Below are 27,823 nucleotides of genomic sequence, written 5' to 3'. Positions count from 1 at the left end.
AAAGTATTGAGATAAACTTTTGTTATTGACCAAATACTTATTTTCCACCACAATTTGCAAATATATTCATAAAAAATCCTACAATGTGATTTTCTGGATTTTCTTTCTAATTTTGTCTGTCATAGTTGAGGTGTACCTATGATGAAAATTACAGGCCTCTCTCATCTTTTTAAGTTGGAGAACTTGCACAATTGGTGGCTGACAAAATATTTTTTTGCTCCACTGTACCTTTGGCAGTGATTACAGCCTTGTCTTCTTGGAACACCTGTATTTGGGAAGTTTCTCCCAATCCTCTCAAGCTCTGTCAGGTTGGATGGGGAGCATCACTGCACAGCTATTTTCAGGTGTCTCTAGAGATGTTCGATCGGGTTCAAGTCCGGGCTCTGGCTGGGCCACTCAAGTACATTCAGAGACTTGTCCCGATGCCACTCCTGCATTGTCTTGGCTGTGTGCTTAGGGTTGTTGTCCTGTTGGAAGGTGAACCTTCGCCCCAGTCTGACATCCTGAGCGCTCTGGAGCAGGTCATCAAGGCTTTCTCTGTACTTTACTCCGTTCATCTTTCCCTCGATCCTGACTAGACTATTAGCCCCTGCTGCAGAAAAACATCCCGACATCATGATGCTGCCACCACCAAGCTTCACCGTAGGGATGTGACCAGGTTTCTTCCAGACGTGAAGCTTGGCATTCAGGCCAAAGAGTTTAATCTTGGTTTCATCAGACCAGAGAATGTTGTATCTCATGGTCTGAGAGTCCTTTAGGTGCCTTTGGGAAAACTCCAAGCGGGCTGTCATGTGCCTTTTGAGGAGTGGCTTCCGTCTGGCCACTCTACCATAAAGGCCTGATTGGTGCTGCAGAGATGGTTGTCCTTCTGGATGGTTCTCCCATCTCCACAGAGGAACTCCGGAGCTCTGTCAGAGCCAGCTCTTGGAAGAGTTTTGGTGGTTCCAAACGACTTCCATTTATGGAATGATGGAGGCCACTGTGTTCTTGGGGACCTTCAATGCTGCAGACATTGTTTTGGTACGCTTCCCCAGATCTTCCCCAGTGCTTCGACACAATCCTGTCCCAGAGTTCCACGGACAATCCTTCGACCTCATTGCTTGGTATTTGCTCTGATATGCACTGGCAACTGTGGGACCTTATATAGACAGATGTGTGCCTTTCCAAATCATGTCCAATCAATTGAATTTACCACAGGTGGATTCTAATGAAGTTGTAAAAACATCTCTAGGATGATCAATGGAAACAGGATGCACTTGAGCTCAATTTCGAGTCTCGTAGCAAAGGGTCTGAATACTTATGTAAATAAATAACATATTTCTGTTTTGTTTTTTAAAATAAGAAAAACCTGTTTTTGATGTGTCATTATGGGGTATAGTGTTTAGATTGAGAAAAAATATTGAATCAATTTTAAAATAAGGCTGTAATGTAACAATGTGGAAAATGTCAAGGGGTCTGAATACTTTCTGAATGCACTGTAAGTGTGTCTTTCAGAGATTGGGATGAAGTGGAAGTCACATTTCGGTTGGACATTGTGTACAATTGGTGAATAAAGTGAACTTAATCTAAGCCCTGCTCTAGTCTGAGTAGTAGGCCTATGCTATGCTCTCATAGGCTGAGATTTATAATTCATTTATCTAGGCAAGTCAGTTAAGAACAAATTCTTATTTACAATGACAGCCAGCCCCGGTCAATCTCGGACGACGCTGTGCCAATTGTGCCCCGCCCTATGGGACTCGCAATCACAGCCGGATGTGATACAGCCTGGATTCGAACCAGGGACTGTAGTGTCGCCTCTTGGACTGAGATGCAGTGCCTTAGACCACTCATAAATGAGTGATTACCAGGAGAGGTACCAGGAGGGGAAGATGTCAGGTATGTGTACTTCCAATGTCAAATGGGTTTTCAATTATGTTATGTCACTCTAGAGCTGGGACGATAAACTGAAAACTATCGACACGATCACTTATCGCAGGCATTTCATTACGATAAAGTTAAGTCGTCTATACTAGCCTATAAGTTATGAAATTAAATAAGTTATGGTTGATCGTTAATGAGACAATTGATGGCTACAGCCATCAAACTAGTAGTAGCTTAAAGGATCATTAAAAAAAAGTTAAAATGTGGTAGACATCTATGTTATGATCGTATTGTTCAATCTATCGTGGTCGCATCAATTCATGGAATTTATCGCAATATGGGTTGGGGTTAGGGTTATCGCCCAGTTCTGTCACACATTGAATTGATCGTTTTCTTTCCCGGAAACTGGAGGGACAGAGCTTGCCATAGTATTATTAGGTCTACTTGTTGATGATAGGTGGAACCTATTAGGTCTATATATAATGACAAGGAACTTTATAGGGGAGTTTTGTAAGAGAAGTTGGGTATACTACTTACGGTGCCATCTCCAGCTAGCCTATTTGGAACAGAGTGTCCTGACCTGACACATTCAGACAAGCAGCCAGGGTTGCATCATGTTCCACTTCTGCACAGTAATCACATTTCTTGTTAAGAGTTGAAAGGATGTGTGGACATTTTCTGACGCCCTGCCTGCTGCTGTACAGTCATTGGTAGGGAGTGAGACTTGACCTACATTAACCCTCATCACAGCTCAGACAGACGCTCCATTTGAGTTGGATTAAAGCTCAGGCCTTGTGATCATTTTAATATGAGGCTCTCATTTATTTGAATGTCTTGCATGGATTTCGGTTGGAATCGACTTCAGTTCACTGATGCTTTGGCTGTTGCATTGTCTTCATCAGGGAGAGAAATATGACCCTACATTAACCCACACATCACAGCTCTGAAGCTCTAACATAAATACCTAATCATTTACTTTTCATTGCGCTTGCATTTGAATATCTTGCATCATGAACGGCAACAGTTTGGGCTAAGTAACATAAGTTCTGTTTACGTCTATCTTTTTCCACTTAAATGTTTTAGGGAAGTCTGTAAAAGCACTATGACAACACCTCTCTTGCTCACTATACTGCATGAGGTTTTATGCAAATTAGATTAAATGAAACTTCCTATCTGAAGACCAACCATGTAGGGTGCTGTATTCAAAGATAATTTCCTCCTCTCCCTCCAGGTTAGGTGTTTTGGCTAACCCTGATACTGTTGTGTCCTGTCCGGTACATCAGTTGTCCATACCCATCAACAGTCATTTTCAGATTGTGTGAGGTAAGTGACCACCGGGTCTCAATTCACCTTTTAAATTCCATGTATGCCTACCATTTAGTTTTTCAATGGAACTAGGCTAAATGTTTGGGAAGTGTTATTGAATGGTACCATTGTTTGCAGTGCATGCTAAGGAAATGCTTTGGAAATGTTATTGAACTGCTACAGTTCAGAGCAGATTTCAGAGAATTGATATAGAACGGTTCCTGTACCAACAGACAGCTGATTGTGATGCAGAGCCCCTCTCTTGTAAAGCCTGCAGGCATTTAAACTTGACATTCCTTAACTCCCTACCATGGTAGCAGTATTAACTCAAGGTTATTGCTTGTCGTAGTGGAACAAGTCCAAGGTGCTTTGTTTACGATGGCCAGACATTTGAAAGTCAACAGCTAGTAGCAAGAGCCTATTGAAACCTGTTGTCATGACATATTCACTCTTCCCCACAGACCTTTGAGCCTCACGTTTACAACTCTTTAATGTTCTCTTTTTAACTGCTTTATTTCAGAGGCCGAAGAAGCGCTGCTCATTGACTTGCCATCAAAAAGTAAGTAAGACTTTTCTCCTCATACTTCCGTTTTTTAAATGGTCATCCACCTTGATAGGAATTGTTTCTAGTGGAGGTAATTCAGCATCATTGTGTTGTTGTTTCTACCTTTATTGTAGGAACTTATGTGCAAGACCAGTGTTATGGCAACAGCACTACAATAAAAACATGACAATTGTTGGTAACAGAGCTCTTCATCCAATTTGGTTAATTTTTAGTGCATGCCATGCATGCCCTGAGCTCCATGCCTGGTTGTCTCTGCAGATTTATTTAGTTGCAAAAGTTGGTCATGAGTTGCCTGAGGCGATGGGACTACCTGCACTCTGTTGAAATAGCTCACTGTTGGCAAATCACTGTCTAACTCATTTTGTGCGGAGTTGGTAGACATGCAAGTGGACATGGGTAGTGTCTCCATGGTTGTGGTGAGTGAGTAAATGGTATATTTGTGTAGGCTAAGTTGTGGTGAATGTAACAACGTATCCTGTCATGTGTTGTCTGCCTGCCCCTCCTGTCCTGTCACTCTATACCCAGCAATAATTGCCCCTTAGGAATAAATAGTGTATTGAATTGAATGAGTCTGTGGTTGCCATAAGGGGAATCAATGGTGGATGTGTGTTTCTCCCTGCCCCTCCAGCTTGCGTTAGGATACGGGTCAGAGGGGAGAAAGCCCTGGAGCTGATTCTGGAGCTCCAGGATGATGAGCGCAGCCAGTCCTTCTTCTCCCAGTTGAAGAGAGCCAAGCAGCAAGGTGAGCCAGTCTCTCTCTCGCCCTCGCTCTTTCTCTCTTTTTCTCTTTCTCTTTTCACTCTGTCTTTTGCACTCAGTCTCTCGCTCTGTCTCTCGCTCTGTCTCTCGCTCTGTCTCTCGCTCTGTCTCTCGCTCTGTCTCTCGCTCTGTCTCTCGCTCTGTCTGTCTCTCTCGCCCTCAGTCTCTCGCCCTCAGTCTCTCGCCCTCAGTCTCTCTCTCAGTCTCTCGCTCTCTGTCTCTCGCTCTCTGTCTCTCGCTCTCTGTCTCTCGCTCTCTGTCTCTCGCTCTCTGTCTCTCGCTCTCTGTCTCTCGCTCTCTGTCTCTCGCTCTCTGTCTCTCGCTCTCTGTCTCTCGCTCTCTGTCTCTCGCTCTGTCTCTCGCTCTCTGTCTCTCGCTCTGTCTCTCGCTCTGTCTCTCGCTCTCTGTCTCTCGCTCTGTCTCTCGCTCTGTCTCTCGCTCTCAGTCTCTCGCTGTCTCTCGCTCTCTCTCTCTGTCTCTCGCTGTCTCTCACTCTGTCTCTCGCTCTCTCTCGCTGTTTCGCTCTCGCTGTCTCTCACTGTTTCGCGCTCTCTGTCTCGCTGTTTCGCTCTCGCTGTCTCTCGCTGTTTCGCGCTCTCGCTGTCTCTCGCTATTTCGCGCTCTCGGTCTCTCGCTGTTTCGCGCTCTCTGTCTCTCGCTGTTTCTCGCTCTCTGTCTCTCGCTCTGTCTCACTGTCTCGCGCTCTCTGTCTCGCGCTCTGTCTCGCACTCTCTGTCTCGCGCTCTCTGTCTCGCACTCTCTGTCTCGCGCTCTCTGTCTCGCGCTCTCTGTCTCGCGCTCTCTGTCTCGCACTCTCTGTCTCGCGCTCTCTGTCTCGCGCTCTCTGTCTCGCGCTCTCTGTCTCGCGCTCTCTGTCTCGCGCTCTCTGTCTCGCGCTCTCTACAGACGCCCTTACTCACTAGTGCATGTATTATTCATGAACTCATCCAACATGTATTTATTTCCCCAGGGTGACTGACTTCCACGCCTTAGTAATTTCCCCCTATGTCCTCTTCTCTCACGTTTCACCTATGTCTACCGGTTACATTCCTCAGCTATGTTTACGGTCAGAGGCCCCTTTCAAGGTGGCAGTGGCACCGTACCTACTGGTATGTCCTATCTCTGATGTTGAGTTACCAGAGCCTGTAGCCGTGTCTTTTGATTTAGTTTTGACTGTGGTTGATGTGGATTGTGGCTTATCTAAATGGGATTACTCGTATCAAGTTAATATTGGTGGCCACTGTCTTCATATAATATGCCACAGTTAAAAGACTGGCAGGGCTCTACGCTGACCTTTATTACAAGGTGCATGTGTTGGGTGTACGTTGAAAAATGTAGGCCCACACAAAGACATTTAGGAGCACAATTAAAAATATGAACGGTGTTATAGATAGAATCCTTCATTCTTCTAAGCGTACTGGTGCTCCTAAATTAACATTCCAGGTTAAACAACAAAATATTTAGGCGCATAAGCGAGTGAAATGGTCTCACTGTAGAGCCCTGACTGACCCATCACTACTCTGTTATAGATGCATTGTATATAGACTAATGTTTCAACCCCCCCCAAAAGTGCTAAAAATATAGAAAATCCATTAAATTTCTTAATGATTATGACCTCATTTACAACACCCACTCCTGGAATATTGAAAGCAATAGGCTAGCTATTTTAAATATAGGTCCCCAAGCAGTTTGGCTTGATGGGGACAGTAACAGTTTTTGAAATGTCGAACCGTTGCCTTGGCATGGCTGGTTAATGACTGAGACCGTGTAACCCCATTACCACAGGCTGAGGGTTTGCTTCCCAAATGGCACCCTTTTTCCTATGGGCCCTGGTCAAAAGTAGTGCACTTTATAGGGAATAGGGTGCCATTTGTGACCCATCCTCTTTCTCTCTAACAGCCCTGCTGTGCTGGGTGTTGCCTCATTTCCCTAACATTTTATCTCTAGTAGTATTTGTGTTGTGAAAGGTCAATAGAAACAAGATGGGTGTGTATAGAACAATGAGTTTGATCCTTGGAAGGGAGTGTTGTCGTGCTATTGTCATTGTATTGCATTTCTGTTTCGATCTGCAAAAAAACAACCTAGATTTACTGTAATCTATGAGATCATTCTTGGCACTCGTATTAGGTTGCTTTCCACATTTGCAGTTTGCAACGTGTAAAGAAATGCTGTCTCATGTAACTCACAGAGTAGCTTTGTCCCTTGATTGAGTGATCCAGCGCTGCCAACTTTTCCACAGTCGAGTCCAAAAGCACGCAAATCAAAGCGATGGATCCTATCATGCCGGCTCCCCGCAAGGTCCCAGTCCCACCCATCCCTCCTCAGAGAGGGATCCACAAAGCTGTCAACTCTCACACCAAGCCCACCGGCGTACCGCCACCGCCTCCCAACCTCAACAACAGCTCTTCAGCCAACCAGACCGGCACAGGTATGGACACATGGATAATATTGGTCAAATTGAATGAAGAAGTTCAAATTGATTGCATTTTTATATAGAGCTTTTCCAGATTCTCAAAGCCCTTGACATTGTATAGAGAAACTTAACCTTATCCAGAACCAATGTCCAGCACCCAGCTGGGTGATGCTACTGTAGACATTTTGCACCGGATAGTTACCTGACATCAACATCAGCACACATTACAGTCAAGAGGTCAGGTGTGAATCCTAGACACTTGTTGCATATGACGGTTGAATGATACAGTGAATGTCACAATGTTTCTCACATATGAATCTCTCCTCTATCTCAGCTGACAGACAGGACCCAGCTCTCTCTCTGGCCATAGACTTTGGCTTCGAGGACAACTTCAATAATTCCCTCAAAGTAGAGGAGAAGAAGAACCAGCAGAATGGCATCGGGCCCCCCCGGGAAGCTCCTCCAGTTCCCCCCCTGCCTCCACGTAAAGGCTCCTACACTCCCTCCAATCCTCTCCCACCCACGCCCATCCCCACTTCCAAAGACAGAGTTTCGTCCATAGAGGCTAAAGATGCCGCCTTCATCACGCCTGCCAAAACAGAGTGAGTGTTACCAGTAGGACCGTCCCATAGTATGCTCATCCTATTGGAGATGTTTTTTTTCCCTTTAAAGAACTATCTGTATTTGGCTTCTGTAGAGTACCACAGTAAGAGTCATAATACTTATAAAACCTAGTGGTCAAACAGGGAAATGGTTTCTATCACTTTTCCACTGTTCATTTTTCCCATAGGGGATTTTTAGAAACACTTAAAATCGGGGCTGTGTTTCATGTAGGCTTACCCTGGCATGATGTTTTGATAACTATGTAAATTTCTCTAGGACAAGGTGACTTCTATCATTATATTCACCTGTATTTAACCCTCAAAAATGAAATACTAATTAGCTGCTAATGTGACTATCATAAAGAACTACAAATCCCATGATGATCTGGACGAGACTGCTGAACGGAGTCAACGGTAAGGATCTCTGGATTAACTATCTGATGTTAGCTAAATGTAGTAATGAATAAATTGGCAACATTCCTTTAAATGGACAATTCTATTAACTGTCTTGTGCAAGTTTTAAATTGACACAATACCTGTTAGCAAAGGTGTTAGCTAGAGATGACGTGCAGGAGCTTGTAGTTTTGCATGTCATTTATTTTGATGCTAATTAGCATTTTGATAAAAGTCACCTTGTCCTAGAGAGATATACATGGTTATCAAAACGTCACACCAGGGTAAGCCTAAACGAAATACAGACCTTATTTTAAGTGTTTATCAAATCCCCTATGGGAAAAATGAATAGAAAAACTAATGGAACCATTTCCTTGTTTGACCGCTAAGGTTTATGGGTATTATGACACCTTCACTGTGGGGCTCATTTGGTGTCAAAGGGCCTCTATTTATAATTTCGGTGGCCTAGATCTTGATTTGTAGCCTTTACACCACATCCTACCTGAAAAATAATGTAATGGAATAACTGTGGGAATGACTCATCCTCACCTGATGTTGCAGTCTTAGTGTTGACCGGCCCACCTCGTGGTGTGACAGCCCCACCACCAACAGCATGCGGAACGCCATGTTCTCCACTCAGGCCAGCCAGAGAGAGTACCTCATCAAACACCGCCTGGCCAAGAAGGAGAAGGAGTACGTTGACATCAAGGACTTCAGGTGACTGTCCATGGGTTTGTGTGGATGGTGGGTGGGGCAGTGAGTCACCGGCTGGGTTCGAACCTGGGCCTCCTGTGTGACCACATTAGCTTGTGGAGATGATGCAAGTCTTCAGGTCTCAGCCAAGGTAACATCACAAGAGTGGTTCATTGAACCAGCTCCATTACATATGCTCCCCTGCAGTAGCCACTTGTGAGTCTGGCTAGAAAGTTGAGGAGATCCATTGAAAGTTGAGGAGATCCATTGAAGGTTGAGGAGATCCATTGAAAGTTGAGGAGATCCAGTGAAAGTGGGTTATGGCAGCAGTTATTCCACATTTTTCTGTAGTTTTTCCGTGGTCCATTTTCAAAATGTGCAGGGTCCTGGGTTGAACTAAAAGTGTCTAAGCCAACTTTTAGTCACTGAGCTGTAAGTTCTTATTCTTAGCTGTAACCCTTATCAGGCTACACTCTAGCACTAAACTCACACATGTTTCTGTCTACATAAGTATGTGAATGTCTATATAAGAATGTTTTGTGTGTTTCAGATTCTTTTCTGGAACGTGGAATGTGAATGGCCAGTCTCCAGACAGCAGTCTAGAGCCCTGGCTGTGTTGTTCGCTAGAACCCCCTGACGTCTACGCTCTGGGGTCAGTGACATGTCTATCTGAGTACCCAATGTCTTCTACACAGCATGTATGAAGGAATGAACCTGGGTCGTATTCATCAGTGCACACCGTAGCAAAAATGTTTTGCAACGAAAAACGAAGACGAGCGTTTCTTATTGGACAACTTCAGGTCGTCCCTCTCTTCTTCAGTCCGTTTTCTTCTGTTTGTTGCCTCGTGAATACGACCCAGAGTTGTGGAACTAACAATTGGATCCTCTTAATTCCTCATTAATGATGGGAAGGACATTGCTAGTTGTAAACTAGACATTTCATTACATACTATAAAGAGTGCTTTTGAGCACTTTCCCAAACATTGGAACTACCGCACTGATTTCCCTGTGCATTCTGGGTGCTGTAGTTTCCAGGAGCTGGACCTGAGCACAGAGGCCTTCTTCTATCTGGACTCCTCTAAGGAGCAGCTGTGGGTAGAGGCTGTGGAGAGAAGTCTGCACCCCAAAGCCAAGTACAAGATGGTGAGTCAATGAGCGGAATCTTCTCGTCTTCAGTGGAAAACACAAATGGTTTAATCAACTACAATATTACGTTATTGTAATTATACACTGAGAGCAGCAGATGTTGATAAAAGGACAAGTTTGGTTCATAATAGGTTGATAGAAACATCCACATCCAAATTCTGTCTCCCCAGGTGCGTACCATTCGACTAGTGGGCATGATGCTAGTGGTGTTTGTCAACAAGGTGCACAAGAATCACATTAAAGAGGTTGCGGCTGAGCACGTGGGAACTGGCATCATGGGGAAAATGGTACGAACGAGTCGGGTCAACGAAGAGGAAGTGTTTGTGTTTGCCTTTTGCTCCCATTAACTTTACAACTTAATAACATCATAACTTTAAACTTTATGACATTTATAGATACAGTAGGTACATAGAACATAGACATAATGTAAATGATGAGATATTTGAATACCACAATAATATACTGCCACTGCAAAGTATTGTATTGTATTATTATGTTCATATACTGTAAAGGTCTAGTTTTTCATATAACAAGTGTCCTTTAAACCCATACGGGCTGAGCATCTGTTGCAAGGCTCTTTACTAAACAAACAAATCAATCAGTCAGTCAACGTACATGTTTTCTTTTCTCATTCCAGGGCAACAAGGGAGGTGTGGCGGTGCGCTTTGTGTTCCACAACACCAGCTTCTGCTTTGTCAACTCCCACCTGGCGGCCCACGTGGAGGACTTTGAGAGGAGGAACCAGGACTACAAAGACATCTGTGCCCGCATGAGCTTCCACCTGCTAGACCACCCTCCCCACAATATCGTCAAACACGAGTCAGTCCCCTCCAAGACCCATACTGTAGAGTCATAGTTCCAATGTCTACATTAGCATACCACTTAGTGCATTAGCCATGTATTCTCAGTACTACTATATGTTTCAGGGTCAAGGGGCTTACAGTAGTCATTACTATTATAGATGGAATTCTTTGGTGCGAATGTAATTAAATCCCAGAGAGAGACATTCTCAGGTAATAGTCCGGCATTTCAACATGTCATTTAACAGTTTGTTTTCTTCATATAGTGTAATGTGTAAACGTATGGTATTACTATAAGACTGTTTACATGCTGTTGTGTTACAATACATAACTCTTCATCCATTCTGTGGTCCAGTGTAGTGATCTGGGTAGGAGATCTGAACTACCGGTTGTTTGTGTACGATGCAGCTGAGGTCAAACAGCTCATCTCCCACAACCAACTGAGGAAACTGCAGGAGTATGACCAGGTGAGAATACGTTGTCAATGTTTTAAACACTTTTTAAAATGTATATTAAAATACGAATGAACTAATGCTGCTTGATGTCATGTTGGCATTTTAAAGTTCTGCACAACATTAAAAAGAAAGACATTCAATATGACAAAGCCGGATTTGTACAGTGGAGTTAGGACTTCTGTATCCTCCTCATTTCCTCTTTTCTCTGGTTTAAAGGGTTGTATATACTGGAGTTCCTCTGTCTGTCTCTGAATAATGTGTTGTTGGTATATTTCCCCTTCTGCCTCTATGAAGCTGAATATCCAGAGACAGAACAAGCGAGCTTTCACAGACTTCATGGAGGGAGAGATCAATTTCATGCCCACGTACAAGTATGACGCCAAGACGGACCGCTGGGACTCTAGGTAAAATACCACTGATCCCACCAATCACATACTTCTAGAACACCCATAGAGTTTTGTAGTTTGATGTGTCAGCTGTTACCCCCCACCCTCCACCCAACTGAGTGCAAAGGATATACCCTGTGTAGGCTAATCCTCATATGCCATAGCACCTTGATTATTCATGTTAACATACCTGGTAAGATCAAACCTGAAAAGTCATATTTCCAACCATTCTCTCCAATATTGACGAGGTGGGCTGGGCCCCCTGAGCAGCTTTGTACCCCACTGCCTAAATAACTTGAAAAGACCCAGGATGTTTCTTTGGGGGCTTATGTGACTTACCTGGAAATCTAGGGTATTTAGGGAAACACTGGGTTGTGTGGCATTTAACTGAACATTTGTAACGGAAACTAAAATGACTGTTCCTTATTCCAAGGGCCCTCCCCCCGTGGGCGCCATGTCTATTTCCAAGGGCACAAGCACTGTTCATGATACAAACTGTTCAACCCCTCTTCTTGGCGGAGAGGATTTAGCAGGTTTAAAGCTTACTTCCTGCAATCCTACACATTTTGTCATGGTGCAAAGAACACTGCAGTTTTAAAGCACATTTTCTTGCAATTCTATAAATGTTGGCATGTCTAATGTGTATTCATGTGATATTTGAGTGACCAAAAAATCAACTACTATTACTGGCGCCCTTGCCCCCCTGCCGACCCCTAGGGGGGGGGCGTGCCCCACAGTTTGGGAACCACTGCCTTATTGGACTAGTCCACGTTGTTAATCACTGTTTCAATCTGCCATCTTTCATTTGGTGCCGAATGAAAAGCTGACCCCGTGTCTCTACCCCTTGTCTTTTTCTCTGGGGTTCTCCTGCAGTGGGAAGTGTCGTGTCCCAGCGTGGTGCGATCGGATCCTGTGGAGGGGCAGTAATGTGAAGCAGCTCCACTACAGGAGTCACATGGAACTGAAGACCAGCGACCACAAGCCTGTCAGCTCCCTCTTCAGTGTCGGGGTGAGGGTCATGGAAACACACACACAGCATCTGGAAATCACATCTGACTGATTGAGGTCGAGACAGTCAAGGGAGACCTGACATTCACAATTCACAAGGAGTCCATTTAGTAAAATACACGTACCTTTAACATACTATACAGCTCATTGAGGATCATAATATACACGTTTATTCTTGAGTAGTGTGGTTTATGCCATATTGAATGAATCGTTGTTGGATTGAGAAATTCTATTTGTGTGTGTCACAGGTGAAGGTGGTGAACGAGGCACGCCACAAGAAAGTCTTTGAGGAGATCGTGCGCATGATGGACAGGATGGAGAACGAATTCCTCCCGTCTCTGGCACTGACCCACAGAGAGGTGAGTCGGCAGAACACAGAGACATGATTCTCATCTTATTGATTTCCTGTCCAGCATTTCCTCCCCCCTGATATTTTGTGTCAGATCAATAAGTCTGTTTTGTCAGTGGTTGTCAGTGAAGTCATGTTGATACCAAGACAGCAAGTACTGAGTCAGGGACTGGATTTAAAATCCAGATGAAAAATGATAGCCTAAGAAAATAGACAAGTCTGCCCAGATGCTTGAGTACCTTTGCAGGTGTAGAATGGTATGGGGATCTATTTGCATTTCAAACAATCTACTGCATAGATCAAACAAACATTCTTGCACTCTGGCTTACTATAACAATGTCTGTGAGTCTGTCCTCCTCTCAACCTCTCTCTTTCTCTCCCCTGCTCTCCATCTCTCCCTCGCCTCCCATAGTTCACCTTTAAGGACGTCAAGTTCCGCCAGCTGCAGCGGGAGAGTTTTGTGATTTCTAACGACGGGCAGGTCGCCTGCCACTTTGTCTTCATCCCCAAGCTCAACGACTTGCAGTACTGCAAGAACTGGCTCCGCGCTGAGCCCAGCGAAGGCTTCCTAGAGCCCAGTAAGTCTCCTTCACTTTCAGCCAGGCAGTCACACATAATTATCACACCATAATTTGCAAATAAATTCATTAAAAATCCTACAATGTGATTTTCTGTATTTTTTTTCTCATTTTGTCTGTCGTAGTTGAAGTGTACCTATGATGAACATTACAGGCCTCTCTCATCTTTTTAAGTGGGAGAACTTGCACAATTGGTGGCTGACTAAATACTTTTTTGCCCCACTGTATGTACTGTTCTCAATGGTGTCATTCATCTTTCGTCATACCACCAGGGCTGTTTTCTTGAGGCAACAAAACCAAAGAAAATAGACAAACAAATCCTACCTGGATTTGTTCAATAAGAAAGCTCATGTCTACTTTTATTACAAATTCTTGTCAATGGCATACCCAAATGAACACTTCCCTTCTCGGTCTCTCCCCACCAGATGAAACTTTAGAGATCTTCCTGGATGTGTACGTGAGCAAGGACTCGGTGACGCTGCTCAACTTGGAAGAGGACGCCATCGAAGACATCCTGGTGCTGCACCTGGACCGAGGCAAGGACTACTTCATCACCATCTCCGGCAACTACCTGCCCAGCTGCTTCGGTACCTCGCTGGAGACCCTGTGCCACATAAAGAAGCCCATCCGGGAGGTCCCCATTACCAAGCTCATCGACCTGGTGAGTGGAACTAGCTAATGTGAAGTTGCTGTAGCAACCAGGGAGGGATACGTTCAAGGTAGGATAGGAGTGATGTATGTATTGAAAAGCCATTTAAATAGTGTTCATGCAGGATTAATTGAACAGTCAATACATTTAGTGTTCATGCAGGATTAATTGAACAGTCAATACATTTAGTGTTCATGCAGGATTAATTGAACAGTCAATACATTTAGTGTTCATGCAGGATTAATTGAACAGTCAATACATTTAGTGTTCATGCAGGATTAATTGAACAGTCAATACAATGTCCATTTTTTATATTTACTTCTTTAGTCATTGAAGGCCGCAATAGCAGATAGTTGTTTTTCTCCATGACACTGTTGGCACGAGAGTCCGCTAAACTTGGCTTCCCTAACCCTAAACCCTCTAAATGGGTAAGAAATCAAAAGCAGCCAACACTGCAGCAGGCCTCAAAGACTGGTGTTGAAGAGTACATAGATTTGGTCTAGATATTTGTCCATGTCTCAACCTGTGGCTGTGTTTAGAATCCCCAAGGGGATAAGGAAGTGGAAATTAGTGTGTACAAATGTCAGAAGGGTTTTCCTGAAACATTGGGAGCACTGACTAAGTCTAGACTAGTCATATACTCGGGTCTACTTTACAATACAAAAAGTCTGTCCATGCATTTCTCCATATTGTTATTTTACACGGGCTATCTATATCCACCTTGGCCTTAGTTAGATTCTATGTTTATATGATCCATTTCAAATGATCTCTTGCTTCCACTGTCACTATTCTAATGTCATTCTGTTTGACTCTGCACGGGTACATTTATTTGGAATAATTCAACTTTAAAGGTTCAATCTGTAACTTTTTGACCCCCTGAAATGCTCAAGAAATCAATGCTGAAACAAAAAACCACTACAGTCAGTGTGTATTACACTCGCATAAAGACCCTCTCCCAGTCCCAGCCCGGGACAATACTTTTTTGAAATCAGAAATGACCAACAGATCGCACTTTTAACACAGCCTATCATTATCTTCCTGACTCCTTGGTGGTTATGCATTATCTCCTGTCTACAGTATCTCCTCTGTTCTCTCTTCTTTCTGTCTCCTCCCTCATTGCCTCTCATTGCCTTGATCATTCCTTTCCAACTCTTCACTGCTCTGCTGGGGGTGAAGGGAGAGGACAGCTACATGGAAAAGGTACATTCTACACGGTGTGTCCACCGTAGAAATAGAATAGTTAGAGTTGTTCTATTTCTATGGTGTCCCACTCTCCACTGTGAGGCTAATCTGATGCCCTGCTGTTGCTCAGCGATGTAGGCAACCCAGGTTCTAGTCAAGTAATGTTGCTTTTCTGATTTTACATAAAAACACCTGAAATTGACCAAATATATACAGGACCTCGTGTTCTGGATTAGGGGAGCACATTGGTTCAGACAAAACCAATTTTTACATGCCAAGGGCTTCAATCACTGCAGGTCACTAGACCCAGTGGTGTCCTGTCTGTCCCTGTTATAGTAGTAGTAGTTATAGTACAGGTCTCTAGACCCAGTGGTGTCCTGTCTGTCCCTGTTACAGTAGTAGTAGTTATAGTACAGGTCTCTAGACCCAGTGGTGTGTCTGTCCTGTTACTGTCCCTAGTTCTCTACAGTGGTAGTAGTTATTATAGTACAGGTCTCTAGACCCAGTGTCTGTCCCTGTTACAGTAGTAGTAGTTATAGTACCTCTAGACCCAGTGGTGTCCTGTCTGTCCCTGTTACAGTAGTAGTAGTTATAGTACAGGTCTCTAGACCCAGTGGTGTCCTGTCTGTCCCTGTTACAGTAGTAGTAGTTATAGTACAGGTCTCTAGACCCAGTGGTGTCCTGTCTGTCCCTGTTACAGTAGTAGTAGTTATAGTACAGGTCTCTAGACCCAGTGGTGTCCTGTCTGTCCCTGTTACAGTAGTAGTAGTTATAGTACAGGTCTCTAGACCCAGTGGTGTCCTGTCTGTCCCTGTTACAGTAGTAGTAGTTATAGTACAGGTCTCTAGACCCAGTGGTGTCCTGTCTGTCCCTGTTACAGTAGTAGTAGTTATAGTACAGGTCTCTAGACCCAGTGGTGTCCTGTCTGTCCCTGTTACAGTAGTAGTAGTTATAGTACAGGTCTCTAGACCCAGTGGTGTCCTGTCTGTCCCTGTTACAGTAGTAGTAGTTATAGTACAGGTCTCTAGACCCAGTGGTGTCCTGTCTGTCCCTGTTAGTAGTTATAGTACAGTCTCTAGACCCAGTGGTGTCCTGTCTGTCCCTGTTACAGTAGTAGTAGTTATAGTACAGGTCTCTAGACCCAGTGGTGTCCTGTCTGTCCCTGTTACAGTAGTAGTAGTTATAGTACAGGTCTCTAGACCCAGTGGTGTCCTGTCTGTCCCTGTTACAGTAGTAGTAGTTATAGTACAGGTCTCTAGACCCAGTGGTGTCCTGTCTGTCCCTGTTACAGTAGTAGTTATAGTTAGACCCAGTGGTGTCCTGTCTCTCCCTGTTACAGTAGTAGTAGTTATAGTACAGGTCTCTAGACCCAGTGGTGTCCTGTCTGTCCCTGTTACAGTAGTAGTAGTTATAGTACAGGTCTCTAGACCCAGTGGTGTCCTGTCTGTCCCTGTTACAGTAGTAGTAGTTATAGTACAGGTCTCTAGACCCAGTGGTGTCCTGTCTGTCCCTGTTACAGTAGTAGTAGTTATAGTACAGGTCTCTAGACCCAGTGGTGTCCTGTCTGTCCCTGTTACAGTAGTAGTAGTTATAGTACAGGTCTCTAGACCCAGTGGTGTCCTGTCTGTCCCTGTTACAGTAGTAGTAGTTATAGTAGAGGTCTCTAGACCCAGTGGTGTCCTGTCTGTCCCTGTTACAGTAGTAGTAGTTATAGTACAGGTCTCTAGACCCAGTGGTGTCCTGTCTGTCCCTGTTACAGTAGTAGTAGTTATAGTACAGGTCTCTAGACCCAGTGGTGTCCTGTCTGTCCCTGTTACAGTAGTAGTAGTTATAGTAGAGGTCTCTAGACCCAGTGGTGTCCTGTCTGTCCCTGTTACAGTAGTAGTAGTTATAGTACAGGTCTCTAGACCCAGTGGTGTCCTGTCTGTCCCTGTTACAGTAGTAGTAGTTATAGTACAGGTCTCTAGACCCAGTGGTGTCCTGTCTGTCCCTGTTACAGTAGTAGTAGTTATAGTACATGTCTCTAGACCCAGTGGTGTCCTGTCTGTCCCTGTTACAGTAGTAGTAGTTATAGTACAGGTCTCTAGACCCAGTGGTGTCCTGTCTGTCCCTGTTACAGTAGTAGTAGTTGTACTAGTCCTCAATGTATTATCCCCATAAGACTGTCATTAAATGTGCCTGAGTGCATATTATATGCTCTGTATTTCAAAACCCTTATGAAGGCCAGAAGCCCCAACTGCAATAAATAAGCTTTTTTTAAATTTAATTCCATTGCCCTCCAAGTATTGCTGAATCTCCTCTCTCCTCATTTCATGCATCTTGATTGGAAAGAGGCCCCTGGCTCCTCAGGAACAGGGTTAGAGTTAACCTACAGGAGGGTAGCTCTCCAGGAACAGGGTTGGAGTTAAAACCTACAGGAGGGTAGCTCTCCAGGAACAGGGTTGGAGTTAAAACCTACAGGAGGGTTGCTCTCCAGGAACAGGGTTGGAGTTAAAACCTACAGGAGGGTAGTAAAATCAACATCCAGGGCCTGATGTAATAGAGTTCTGTAAAAGCCTTTATTTCTGGTTGTAGCCAAGGCGACATATTTCTTAGTAGCTGCACTCAAATATCCTTAAGGAACAACAGTAGCACTTTGAGAGGCTCTCTAACTCTTACAATAACTTTGACCTAGCTCTTGATATTGTAATTGGCTCTGCAGGCTATCACGGTGTCCCACTCCAGTCCTGTGAGTGTGTGTATCCGTATGTGTGACCCCCACTGCCAGAGCTTATTTTTGGACCCACTCTCGCTTGTTCTCAGCTAGATACGAAACAATGCGATCCACTCCAGTTAAATGGTTGTCCTCCAAGACGACCCGACATCCAACCCTCGAGATAATCCACTCTAATATGTTCCCTATACCTGAAATGACACGCAATGTGCCATATTATGTAATAATTTTAGGAATGGAATCAACGTTCTGATCAATGCGAAGGTGATGGCACAGGATGAAACAAATCCTCCTTAGGAATTAAGCAGCTCATAAGTTTATGAATCGACCAGGTAAAGTTGGGTAAAGCTGGTTCCAGTCACGTTACAAACGATAGAGATGATGTGTCAGAATCAGCCTGTGCTCTGACACATCATTTCTTCAGTATACTGTAGTATAGTATCTATGTTTCTAACATGTTGTGATGGTTCTCTCAGTATAGTATCTATGTTTCTAACATGTTGTGACGGTTCTCTCAGTATAGTATCTATGTTTCTAACATGTTGTGACGGTTCTCTCAGTATAGTATCTATGTTTCTAACATGTTGTGACGGTTCTCTCAGTATAGTATCTATGTTTCTAACATGTTGTGATGGTTCTCTCAGTATAGTATCTATGTTTCTAACATGTTGTGGTGGTTCTCTCAGTATAGTATCTATGTTTCTATGTTGTGACGGTTCTCTCAGTATAGTATCTATGTTTCTAACATGTTGTGATGGTTCTCTCAGTATAGTATCTATGTTTCTAACATGTTGTGACGGTTCTCTCAGTATAGTATCTATGTTTCTAACATGTTGTATAGTATCTATGTTTCTAACATGTTGTGATGGTTCTCTCAGTATAGTATCTATGTTTCTCATGTTGTGATAGTATCTCAGTATAGTATCTATGTTTCTAACATGTTGTGATGGTTCTCTCAGTATAGTATCTATGTTTCTAACATGTTGTGATGGTTCTCTCAGTATAGTATCTATGTTTCTAACATGTTGTGATGGTTCTCTCAGTATAGTATCTATGTTTCTAACATGTTGTGATGTATAGTTCTCTCATGTTGTGATGGTTCTCTCATATAGTATCTATGTTTCTAACATGTTGTGATGGTTCTCTCAGTATAGTATCTATGTTTCTAACATGTTGTGATGGTTCTCTCAGTATAGTATCTATGTTTCTAACATGTTGTGATGGTTCTCTCAGTATAGTATCTATGTTTCTAACATGTTGTGATGGTTCTCTCAGGTTCTCTCAGTATAGTATCTATGTTTCTAACATGTTGTGATGGTTCTCTCAGTATAGTTCTATGTTTCTAACATGTATGGTTCTCTCAGTATCTATGTTTCTAACATGTTGTGATGGTTCTCTCAGTATAGTATCTATGTTTCTAACATGTTGTGATGGTTCTATGTTTCTAACATGTTGTGATGGTTCTCTCAGTATAGTATCTATGTTTCTAACATGTTGTGTTCTCTCAGTATAGTATCTATGTTTCTAACATGTTGTGGTTTCTCTCAGTATAGTATCTATGTTTCTAACATGTTGTGATTCTCTCAGTATAGTATCTATGTTTCTAACATGTTGTGATGGTTCTCTCAGTATAGTATCTATGTTTCTAACATGTTGTGATGGTTCTCTCAGTATAGTATCTATGTTTCTAACATGTTGTGATGGTTCTCTCAGTATAGTATCTATGTTTCTAACATGTTGTGATGGTTCTCTCAGTATAGTATCTATGTTTCTAACATGTTGTGATGGTTCTCTCAGTATAGTATCTATGTTTCTAACATGTTGTGATGGTTCTCTCAGTATAGTTCTCTCATGTTGTGATAGTATAGTATCTATGTTTCTAACATGTTGTGGTTCTCTCAGGTTCTCTCAGTATAGTATCTATGTTTCTAACATCTATGTTTATGTTTCTAACATGTTGTGACGGTTCTCTCAGTATAGTATCTATGTTTCTAACATGTATTCTCTCAGTATAGTATCTATGTTTCTAACATGTTGTGACGGTTCTCTCAGTATAGTATCTATGTTTCTAACATGTTGTGATGGTTCTCTCAGTATAGTATCTATGTTTCTAACATGTTGTGACTCTCAGTATAGTTCTCTAACATGTATAGTATCTATGTTTCTAACATGTTGTGACGGTTCTCTCAGTATAGTATCTATGTTTCTAACATGTTTCTCTCAGTATAGTATCTATCTAACATGTTGTGATGGTTCTCTCAGTATAGTATCTATGTTTCTAACATGTTGTGATGGTTCTCTCAGTATAGTATCTATGTTTCTAACATGTTGTGGTGGTTCTCTCAGTATAGTATCTATGTTTCTAACATGTTGTGATGGTTCTCTCAGTATAGTATCTATGTTTCTAACATGTTGTGATGGTTCTCTCAGTATAGTATCTATGTTTCTAACATGTTGTGATGGTTCTCTCAGTATAGTATCTATGTTTCTTTCTCTCAACATATCTGTTTCTAACATGTTGTGATGGTTCTCTCAGTATAGTATCTATGTTTCTAACATGTATAGTATCTATGTTTCTAACATCAGTATAGTATCTATGTTTCTAACATGTTGTGATGGTTCTCTCAGTATAGTATCTATGTTTCTAACATGTTGTGACGGTTCTCTCAGTATAGTATCTATGTTTCTAACATGTTGTGACGGTTCTCTCAGTATAGTATCTATGTTTCTAACATGTTGTGACGGTTCTCTCAGTATAGTATCTATGTTTCTAACATGTTGTGACGGTTCTCTCAGTATAGTATCTATGTTTCTAACATGTTGTGACGGTTCTCTCAGTATAGTATCTATGTTTCTAACATGTTGTGATGGTTCTCTCAGTATAGTATCTATGTTTCTAACATGTTGTGACGGTTCTCTCAGTATAGTATCTATGTTTCTAACATGTTGTGACGGTTCTCTCAGTATAGTATCTATGTTTCTAACATGTTGTGACGGTTCTCTCAGTATAGTATCTATGTTTCTAACATGTTGTGACGGTTCTCTCAGTATAGTATCTATGTTTCTAACATGTTGTGACGGTTCTCTCAGTATAGTATCTATGTTTCTAACATGTTGTGACAGTTCTCTCAGTATAGTATCTATGTTTCTAACATGTTGTGACAGTTCTCTCAGTATAGTATCTATGTTTCTAACATGTGATGGTTCTCTCAGTATAGTATCTATGTTTCTAACATGTTGTGATGGTTCTCTCAGTATAGTATCTATGTTTCTAACATGTTGTGACGGTTCTCTCAGTATAGCATCTTATGTTTCTAACATGTTGTGATGGTTCTCTCAGTATAGTATCTTATGTTTCTAACATGTTGTGGTTGTGTGTTACTTCAGGAGAAGTCCAGGGTGAGCTTCCTGATGGTGGACAGTGCCGGCACAGAGGACAAGCCCTTAAAGATTCCCAAGGAGGTGTGGCTGCTGGTGAACCACCTCTTTACCATGTCCTGCCAGCAGGTGAGAGGATAGTTAAGGGAAATGTTTCTAGGTCGTACCACATCCGAGTATGTTTTTAATCTCATTAATGAAGATTCTGAAATGCTGTTTGCAGTGAATTTGGATGATTTTCAAAATGAGGTATTACTTAGAGGCGTAACCTTGGTTAACAAGGAATCCAAACAGAATATCACTCCATTTCACTATTGTCACTTCGGTTTGAAGAAGTGAAACAGCGCAAAATTCGGTTTGTATTCCAGGCTAACTCTTCTAGGCACTATTCTAGACTTTCAGCCCGTAAATAGTATTCTACCCTACCCTTATTTCAACGTAATTTCAAAACGACATTCTCCTGTAAACTCCTTGCCGTTCTTCCAGGAGGACCTGTTCCAGACACCGGGCCTGCAGGAGGAGCTGCAGGGTGTCATCGACTGCCTGGACACCAGCATTCCTGACTCCATCCGTATCCTTACTCATATGTCCCCAGTCATTCCTGACTCCATCCGTATCCTTACTCATATGTCCCCAGTCATTCCTGACTCCATCCGTAATCCTTACTCATATGTCCCCAGTCATTCCTGACTCCATCCGTATCCTTACTCATATGTCCCCAGTCATTCCTGACTCCATCCGTATCCTTACTCATATGTCCCCAGTCATTCCTGACTCCATCCGTATCCTTACTCGTATGTCCCCAGTCATTCCTGACTCCATCCGTATCCTTACTCGTATGTCCCCAGTCATTCCTGACTCCATCCGTCCCCAGTCATTCCTGACTCCATCCGTATGTCCCCAGTCATTCCTGACTCCATCCGTATCCTTACTCGTATGTCCCCAGTCATTCCTGACTCCATCCGTATCCTTACTCATATGTCCCCAGTCATTCCTGACTCCATCCGTATCCTTACTCGTATGTCCCCAGTCATTCCTGACTCCATCCGTATCCTTACTCGTATGTCCCCAGTCATTCCTGACTCCATCCGTATCCTTACTCGTATGTCCCCAGTCATTCCTGACTCCATCCGTATCCTTACTCGTATGTCCCCAGTCATTCCTGACTCCATCCGTATCCTTACTCGTATGTCCCCAGTCATTCCTGACTCCATCCGTCCCCAGTCATCCTTATCCGTCGTCCCCATGTCCCCAGTCATTCCTGACTCCATCCATCCGTATCCTTACTCATATGTCCCCAGTCATTCCTGACTCCATCCGTATCCTTACTCGTATGTCCCCAGTCATTCCTGACTCCATCCGTAACTCCTTACTCATATGTCCCCAGTCATTCCTGACTCCATCCGTATCCTTACTCATATGTCCCCAGTCATTCCTGACTCCATCCGTAATCCTTACTCATATGTCCCCAGTCATTCCTGACTCCATCCGTAATCCTTACTCATATGTCCCCAGTCATTCCTGACTCCATCCGTAATCCTTACTCATATGTCCCCAGTCATTCCTGACTCCATCCGTAATCCTTACTCATATGACCCTAGTCATTCCAACCCCCCTGGCCCAGATCCGCTACTAAGCCCAGCCCCGTAACAGGCCACTGTGACTGAGATGCCACAAAGTTAGTTGAGTCACTGCGATAAAGCGGCTGCTATACACAGACTGGTGCCAAGGCATAGATTAGCAGTGGAGGAAGTATGATATCTGTGGTAGTTGGGGGGTGTACGGTGTGCAATCTTCCTGTCCGTCCGTGTGCTCACCCACCAACACACACACAACCAGCTTGTTTGAGGGGATCACTTTGAACTGATTGCTAATCTTCATCACGAAATTAGTAGCTGTTTAGCATTCAAGGGGATTTGTAGATCAGGGATTCAACATGTAGTCATGTTCAAACACAGTACACCCACCCTCGGCCACAAATCTGTGTCCCCCAACTTTGTCTGACTGTTTCTGACTGTTCCCTGACTGTGTGTCAGCTGGTTGTAACCACTCCGTGGCCGAGGCCCTGTTGATATTCCTGGAAGCTCTGCCGGAGCCAGTGGTCTGTTACGAGCACTACCAGCGCAGCCTGGACTGCTCCCATGACAGCCGCCTCTGCAAACAGGTGCAGTGAATTCAATTCCTATTTTAAGGTGGCCTAACATGAAATATTTTCACATAAAAGTCATTTTATATGAATCTGGAAATGGATATGAGTAGGAGTCATTGACTTCTGTTGAATCAATAAAGTTAATATGTATAATCATTGTAAAACGTACGACATAGTTTGTCCTCTCGGCTCTACAAGGGGCTCGTTGTAGTTCTCATCTGTCTTTTCTCTGGGCTGTTTTGTCAGTTGATCTCCCAGCTGCCCCGGGCTCACCGCAACGTCTTCCGCTACCTGATGGCCTTCCTCAAGGAGCTGCTGAAATATGCCCACAACAACAACCTCACTGCCAACCTCATAGGTCAGTTCCCCATGGCCACATGTTCTATAACCTACATGTGCTTTTTCAGTAGGGTACACTGTAGCAAAGCGTTATGCCACGCAATGCAAATATCTGTGTTCTTATTGGACATGTTCAGATATAGTAGTATGTCCCCGCTTCTCTCCAATTCAAAACATATCTTCCATACTGAACACGACCCAGATTTAGGGTCAATACTACTTCAATTCAATAAATTCAGGAAATTAAATTCCCGAGTCTAGAATAGAAAAATGTCATTTATTTTCAGTAATGTTGATAAAACATTTAACTGGAGGTTCAATTCAGTGAATCCTGACTGAATTTAAATGAAACGGCTCTAAACCCATGTTGCTTTAGAAATGCCTCTTTCTCACATCTTCCTCTTCCTCTCTTTCCTCCACTGTGCCCCATGCCAGCTACCCTCTTTGCCAGCCTGCTCATCCGACCCCCGCCCAATATGGTGGGCCGACAGACAGCGCAGGACCGACAGAGAGCCATCGACTTCATTCTGGGCTTCCTCATGGGAGGGGACGAGGAGTGAGGGGTCAGGGGATCAGACAGCCGGGACCTTTTGATTACAGACTGAAGAATGGGGTTTTGGTGGACACACGGTCCATGTATGTGTGTAAGGGACCATGGTGGATTGTGTTGTGGGAGAACAAACAGTGCAATTATATGGGACCCTTTCTTATCAGACTCTTATCAATGCCCCAGCCCACAGCCTTTGTAGTGCTGTACTTCAGTCACTCACAACCATCACCATTAACCAAGTCCCATAGTTTTCATCTCTGCTCATTGTGTGGCTGCAGGACCAGGAGTTTAGGTGTTGGGCAGCTTGGAGTGACAGTGAACAGTCAACTGACTGACGCCCCACTTCCCAGGCAACCCATGCCCCATTCAACCGCCACTGAGGACTGTTCCGTGCCCCATTCAACCCCCACTGAGGACTGTTCCGTGCCCCATTCAACCCCCACTGAGGACTGTTCCGTGCCCCATTCAACCCCCACTGAGGACTGTTCCGTGCCCCATTCAACCCCCACTGAGGACTGTTCCGTGCCAAAACGATACCCTTTACCTGATTTGAATGTGAACTCTGAATGGAAGTACAATATGTATGTAGGAACCCACAGATACTAAGATAATGATGATCTGTTAGTACGTTACACTAAAGATACACGTAGAGGGTCGTGCAGAAAATTTGGATCGCATTCTACCTGGTGGATACTCCTCTCAGAGTGAACGATTCAACCCGTGGGTACGTAGTGATATCGCACGCAAGATACTTCTGGGGAACACAGAGAGACTAAATGAATCCTTGCTGCCGAAATACCGACCAAGGAAGTTTGACGTTCTTCTACAAGATAATGATGACAATCCGGAGCAGTCCTTTCTGGGATCTGGGAGACATATTGGGAGATGTGTTAGAACTGTCAGCTATGGTGTAAACAAATGTTATTTATGATTTATATTCTTTCCTTACATAACTTTGTACCATCTTTAGAGTTTATTTCAACTTCATACTTCTTTTAAGAGACCACATTTTGGATATTGAGCGTTATCGTGAGTTAGGCTGATTTCTCCATTCAAGTACATTACAACTCTGAACCCAAATCACACTAACTTGACCTGCTTGTACAGTATGTGCTATTCTCTGGGCCAGTTTTTCAGACCCAGATTAATCTTATTGGAGAGTTAACATTCGCGATTGAGCATGCTTTTTTTTGTTGTTCAAGAGTGGTTCAATGTGGTTGTCTCATCCAGCTATCTTAAGATGAATGCACTAATTGTAAGTCGCTCTGGATAAGAGTGTCTGCTACATGACTAAAATTAGTTGGCTTTTAGTCTTGAGTCCGGGAAAAACCCTTCCTACAGTGTGCTACAGAACATAACAAAGACAAACCCACTACGGCATCGATGTCTTAACATTTGTTGCAAACAGTCCCTCTCCTGTCCGCATTGAGCTCTTGTGGGTTTTTTGACTCTGCTGTCAGCTCTTATTATGGTGGTGCAAACCGTGTGTTCAATATGTATGTATTGTTTGTTGGTCATGCAGGTACCATCGTTTAAATGCTTGTTTATATGTTTATTTTCTCGCTTCAGCCTCGTCTGCCTCGCTGTCTGCCTTCATACTGGTTAGAGCCTCATTGTATTGGGCCTGTGTGCTCAGGCAGGGGCCTTTCTTGTCACAGTCGATTCAGACAATATAATGCCCTGTTTTTCTGTCTTGAGTTTCATCTAAAGTAGCACCCTATACCCTATATAATGCACTACTTTTGACCAGAGAGCGCTGGTCAAAAGTAGTGTGCTATATAGGGGAAAGGGTGCCATTTCGGACGTACCCTAATACTTTTTTCAGTGGCAAAGCATTTTTTACAGTACAGGTTGAACAGGATTTAGATGTTCATTACTCTCCGCTGAGACAAAACTGTTTCCCCCCCCCTAAATGCTGTCGTTATGGTTGTGAAACGAGGAACTCTAATGCTGTCGTGGAACATGTTATGGTTGTGAAACGAGGAACTCTAATGCTGTCGTGGAACGTGTTATGGTTGTGAAACGAGGAACTCTAATGCTGTCGTGGAACGTGTTATGGTTGTGAAACGAGGAACTCTAATGCTGTCGTGGAACGTATTATGGTTGTGAAACGAGGAACTCTAATGCTGTCGTGGAACGTGTTATGGTTGTGAAACGAGGAACTCTAATGCTGTCGTGGAACGTGTTATGGTTGTGAAACGAGGAACTCTAATGCTGTGACATTTCTACAGTGTTTATTCCCTTTGTTTTCCACACTGTCGTCTAGTAACGTTGGTAATAAGGCGTGAAAACAGCTCCTGGCTGGCCTGTTGTGTGACACGCTTGGTCTATGACACTTGTTTCCACTGGAAACGTTTCCCTCTCTTATGTCTCCAGTCAACTAATCTAGCCAGAAAAGCCTGTTACTTAGTCCACAGACATGTACTGTAATCTAGCCAGAAAAGCTACAGAAAAGGCATTCAAAGTTTTTCAGTGTTTTTCAATATCGCATGATTTTGTAGCTAACACAATGACAGGCTGTTAATCAAAGCACTTAACAGGTTGTCTCTCTGTCAGCTCTCACCCAGAGAGGATTTTGAGTGGAGTTGGCCCAAGTCGTGTGTGACTTCCGGACTGCAATCATCCGTACAGTACATTCTAAAATGGGCCCGATGCACTTGCAGCATTCTTCAGAGTTGTCATAGACTTAAGCGCTTTGCTTAGCTTTGCCAAACCATGATTGGCCCTGGATGGATTGGTCCTACCTGTTGTCTCGGACTCTTACCGAGGAGGAACAGTAAATCTGAGATTGTCATCTCATTCACAACACAAAGCTTTTACATCAGAGACAAGGTTATCCCCAGCTGCAGAGATATTGTCAGAATTGAATATTCAAATTGGGAGATGAGCCCACATTCATGTTGTCCTAGCTGTCCCTTCATCTGTGGTCTGTCTGTGTTTTCATGTGTTGTCTTTTCCTGCTCTGCTCCCCTTCATACTGTGGCTTTTGTAATGGTCTGTCTAGTAATAATGCTACATGTGCACAACTGTTTTTTGTATTTTTAATTTATTTAACGGAAATAAAATAATGTATGAAAAAAACACTTTGTATCTAACCTCTTTTATTGGTGTACCCAGTTGTTCACAGGTGAAACACTCAACAGCCCTTTGGGAATCCTTTCTATCCTGTAAAACACCATCGAGATGAAAAACAACAATATTGTGACATACAGTGCCTTGCGAAAGTATTCGGCCCCCTTGAACTTTGCGACCTTTTGCCACATTTCAGGCTTCAAACATAAAGATATACAACTGTATTTTTTTGTGAAGAATCAACAACAAGTGGGACACAATCATGAAGTGGAACGACATTTATTGGATATTTCAAACTTTTTTTAACAAATCAAAAACTGAAAAATTGGGCGTGCAAAATTATTCAGCCCCCTTAAGTTAATACTTTGTAGCGCCCCCTTTTGCTGCGATTACAGCTGTAAGTCGCTTGGGGTATGTCTCTATCAGTTTTGCACATCGAGAGACTGACATTTTTTCCCATTCCTCCTTGCAAAACAGCT

General features: G+C 43.2%; 1 protein-coding gene across 9 annotated transcripts in view; it reads left to right on the top strand.

Moving 5' to 3' along the window:
* LOC118380080 (inositol polyphosphate 5-phosphatase OCRL-like) overlaps positions 1 to 27,355 on the top strand; it is a 32,652-nt gene extending 5,297 nt beyond the window's left edge. For 3 of the 9 annotated variants that reach the window (XM_052511892.1, XM_052511888.1, XM_052511897.1), the window contains exons 2-23: positions 3,092 to 3,183; positions 3,686 to 3,724; positions 4,359 to 4,472; positions 6,729 to 6,917; positions 7,237 to 7,504; positions 8,459 to 8,614; positions 9,141 to 9,242; positions 9,619 to 9,733; positions 9,907 to 10,023; positions 10,374 to 10,555; positions 10,892 to 11,003; positions 11,286 to 11,395; positions 12,251 to 12,386; positions 12,634 to 12,744; positions 13,147 to 13,312; positions 13,738 to 13,973; positions 15,138 to 15,161; positions 21,244 to 21,363; positions 21,721 to 21,847; positions 23,271 to 23,398; positions 23,630 to 23,741; positions 24,158 to 27,355. In XM_052511892.1, coding sequence (XP_052367852.1) covers positions 6,758 to 6,917; positions 7,237 to 7,504; positions 8,459 to 8,614; positions 9,141 to 9,242; positions 9,619 to 9,733; positions 9,907 to 10,023; positions 10,374 to 10,555; positions 10,892 to 11,003; positions 11,286 to 11,395; positions 12,251 to 12,386; positions 12,634 to 12,744; positions 13,147 to 13,312; positions 13,738 to 13,973; positions 15,138 to 15,161; positions 21,244 to 21,363; positions 21,721 to 21,847; positions 23,271 to 23,398; positions 23,630 to 23,741; positions 24,158 to 24,282 — 2,607 coding nt within the window. In that variant the 5' untranslated portion in view covers positions 3,092 to 3,183; positions 3,686 to 3,724; positions 4,359 to 4,472; positions 6,729 to 6,757 and the 3' untranslated portion in view covers positions 24,283 to 27,355. Of the gene's footprint in view, positions 1 to 1,680; positions 1,876 to 3,091; positions 3,184 to 3,685; positions 3,725 to 4,358; positions 4,473 to 6,728; positions 6,918 to 7,236; positions 7,505 to 8,458; positions 8,615 to 9,140; positions 9,243 to 9,618; positions 9,734 to 9,906; positions 10,024 to 10,373; positions 10,556 to 10,891; positions 11,004 to 11,285; positions 11,396 to 12,250; positions 12,387 to 12,633; positions 12,745 to 13,146; positions 13,313 to 13,737; positions 13,974 to 15,137; positions 15,162 to 21,243; positions 21,364 to 21,720; positions 21,848 to 23,270; positions 23,399 to 23,629; positions 23,742 to 24,157 lie in introns of those variants that run through there. The other 6 variants (XM_052511905.1, XM_052511924.1, XM_052511913.1 and 3 more) reach the window with 6 other exon arrangements.
* Positions 27,356 to 27,823: the final 468 nt, after the last annotated feature.

This window comes from Oncorhynchus keta, chromosome 4 (genome assembly GCF_023373465.1).
Source record: "Oncorhynchus keta strain PuntledgeMale-10-30-2019 chromosome 4, Oket_V2, whole genome shotgun sequence".
Taxonomy (NCBI): domain Eukaryota; kingdom Metazoa; phylum Chordata; class Actinopteri; order Salmoniformes; family Salmonidae; genus Oncorhynchus; species Oncorhynchus keta.
The sequence above is the reverse complement of the archived record's forward strand: the minus strand, read 5'-3'. Positions and strand labels throughout refer to the sequence as shown.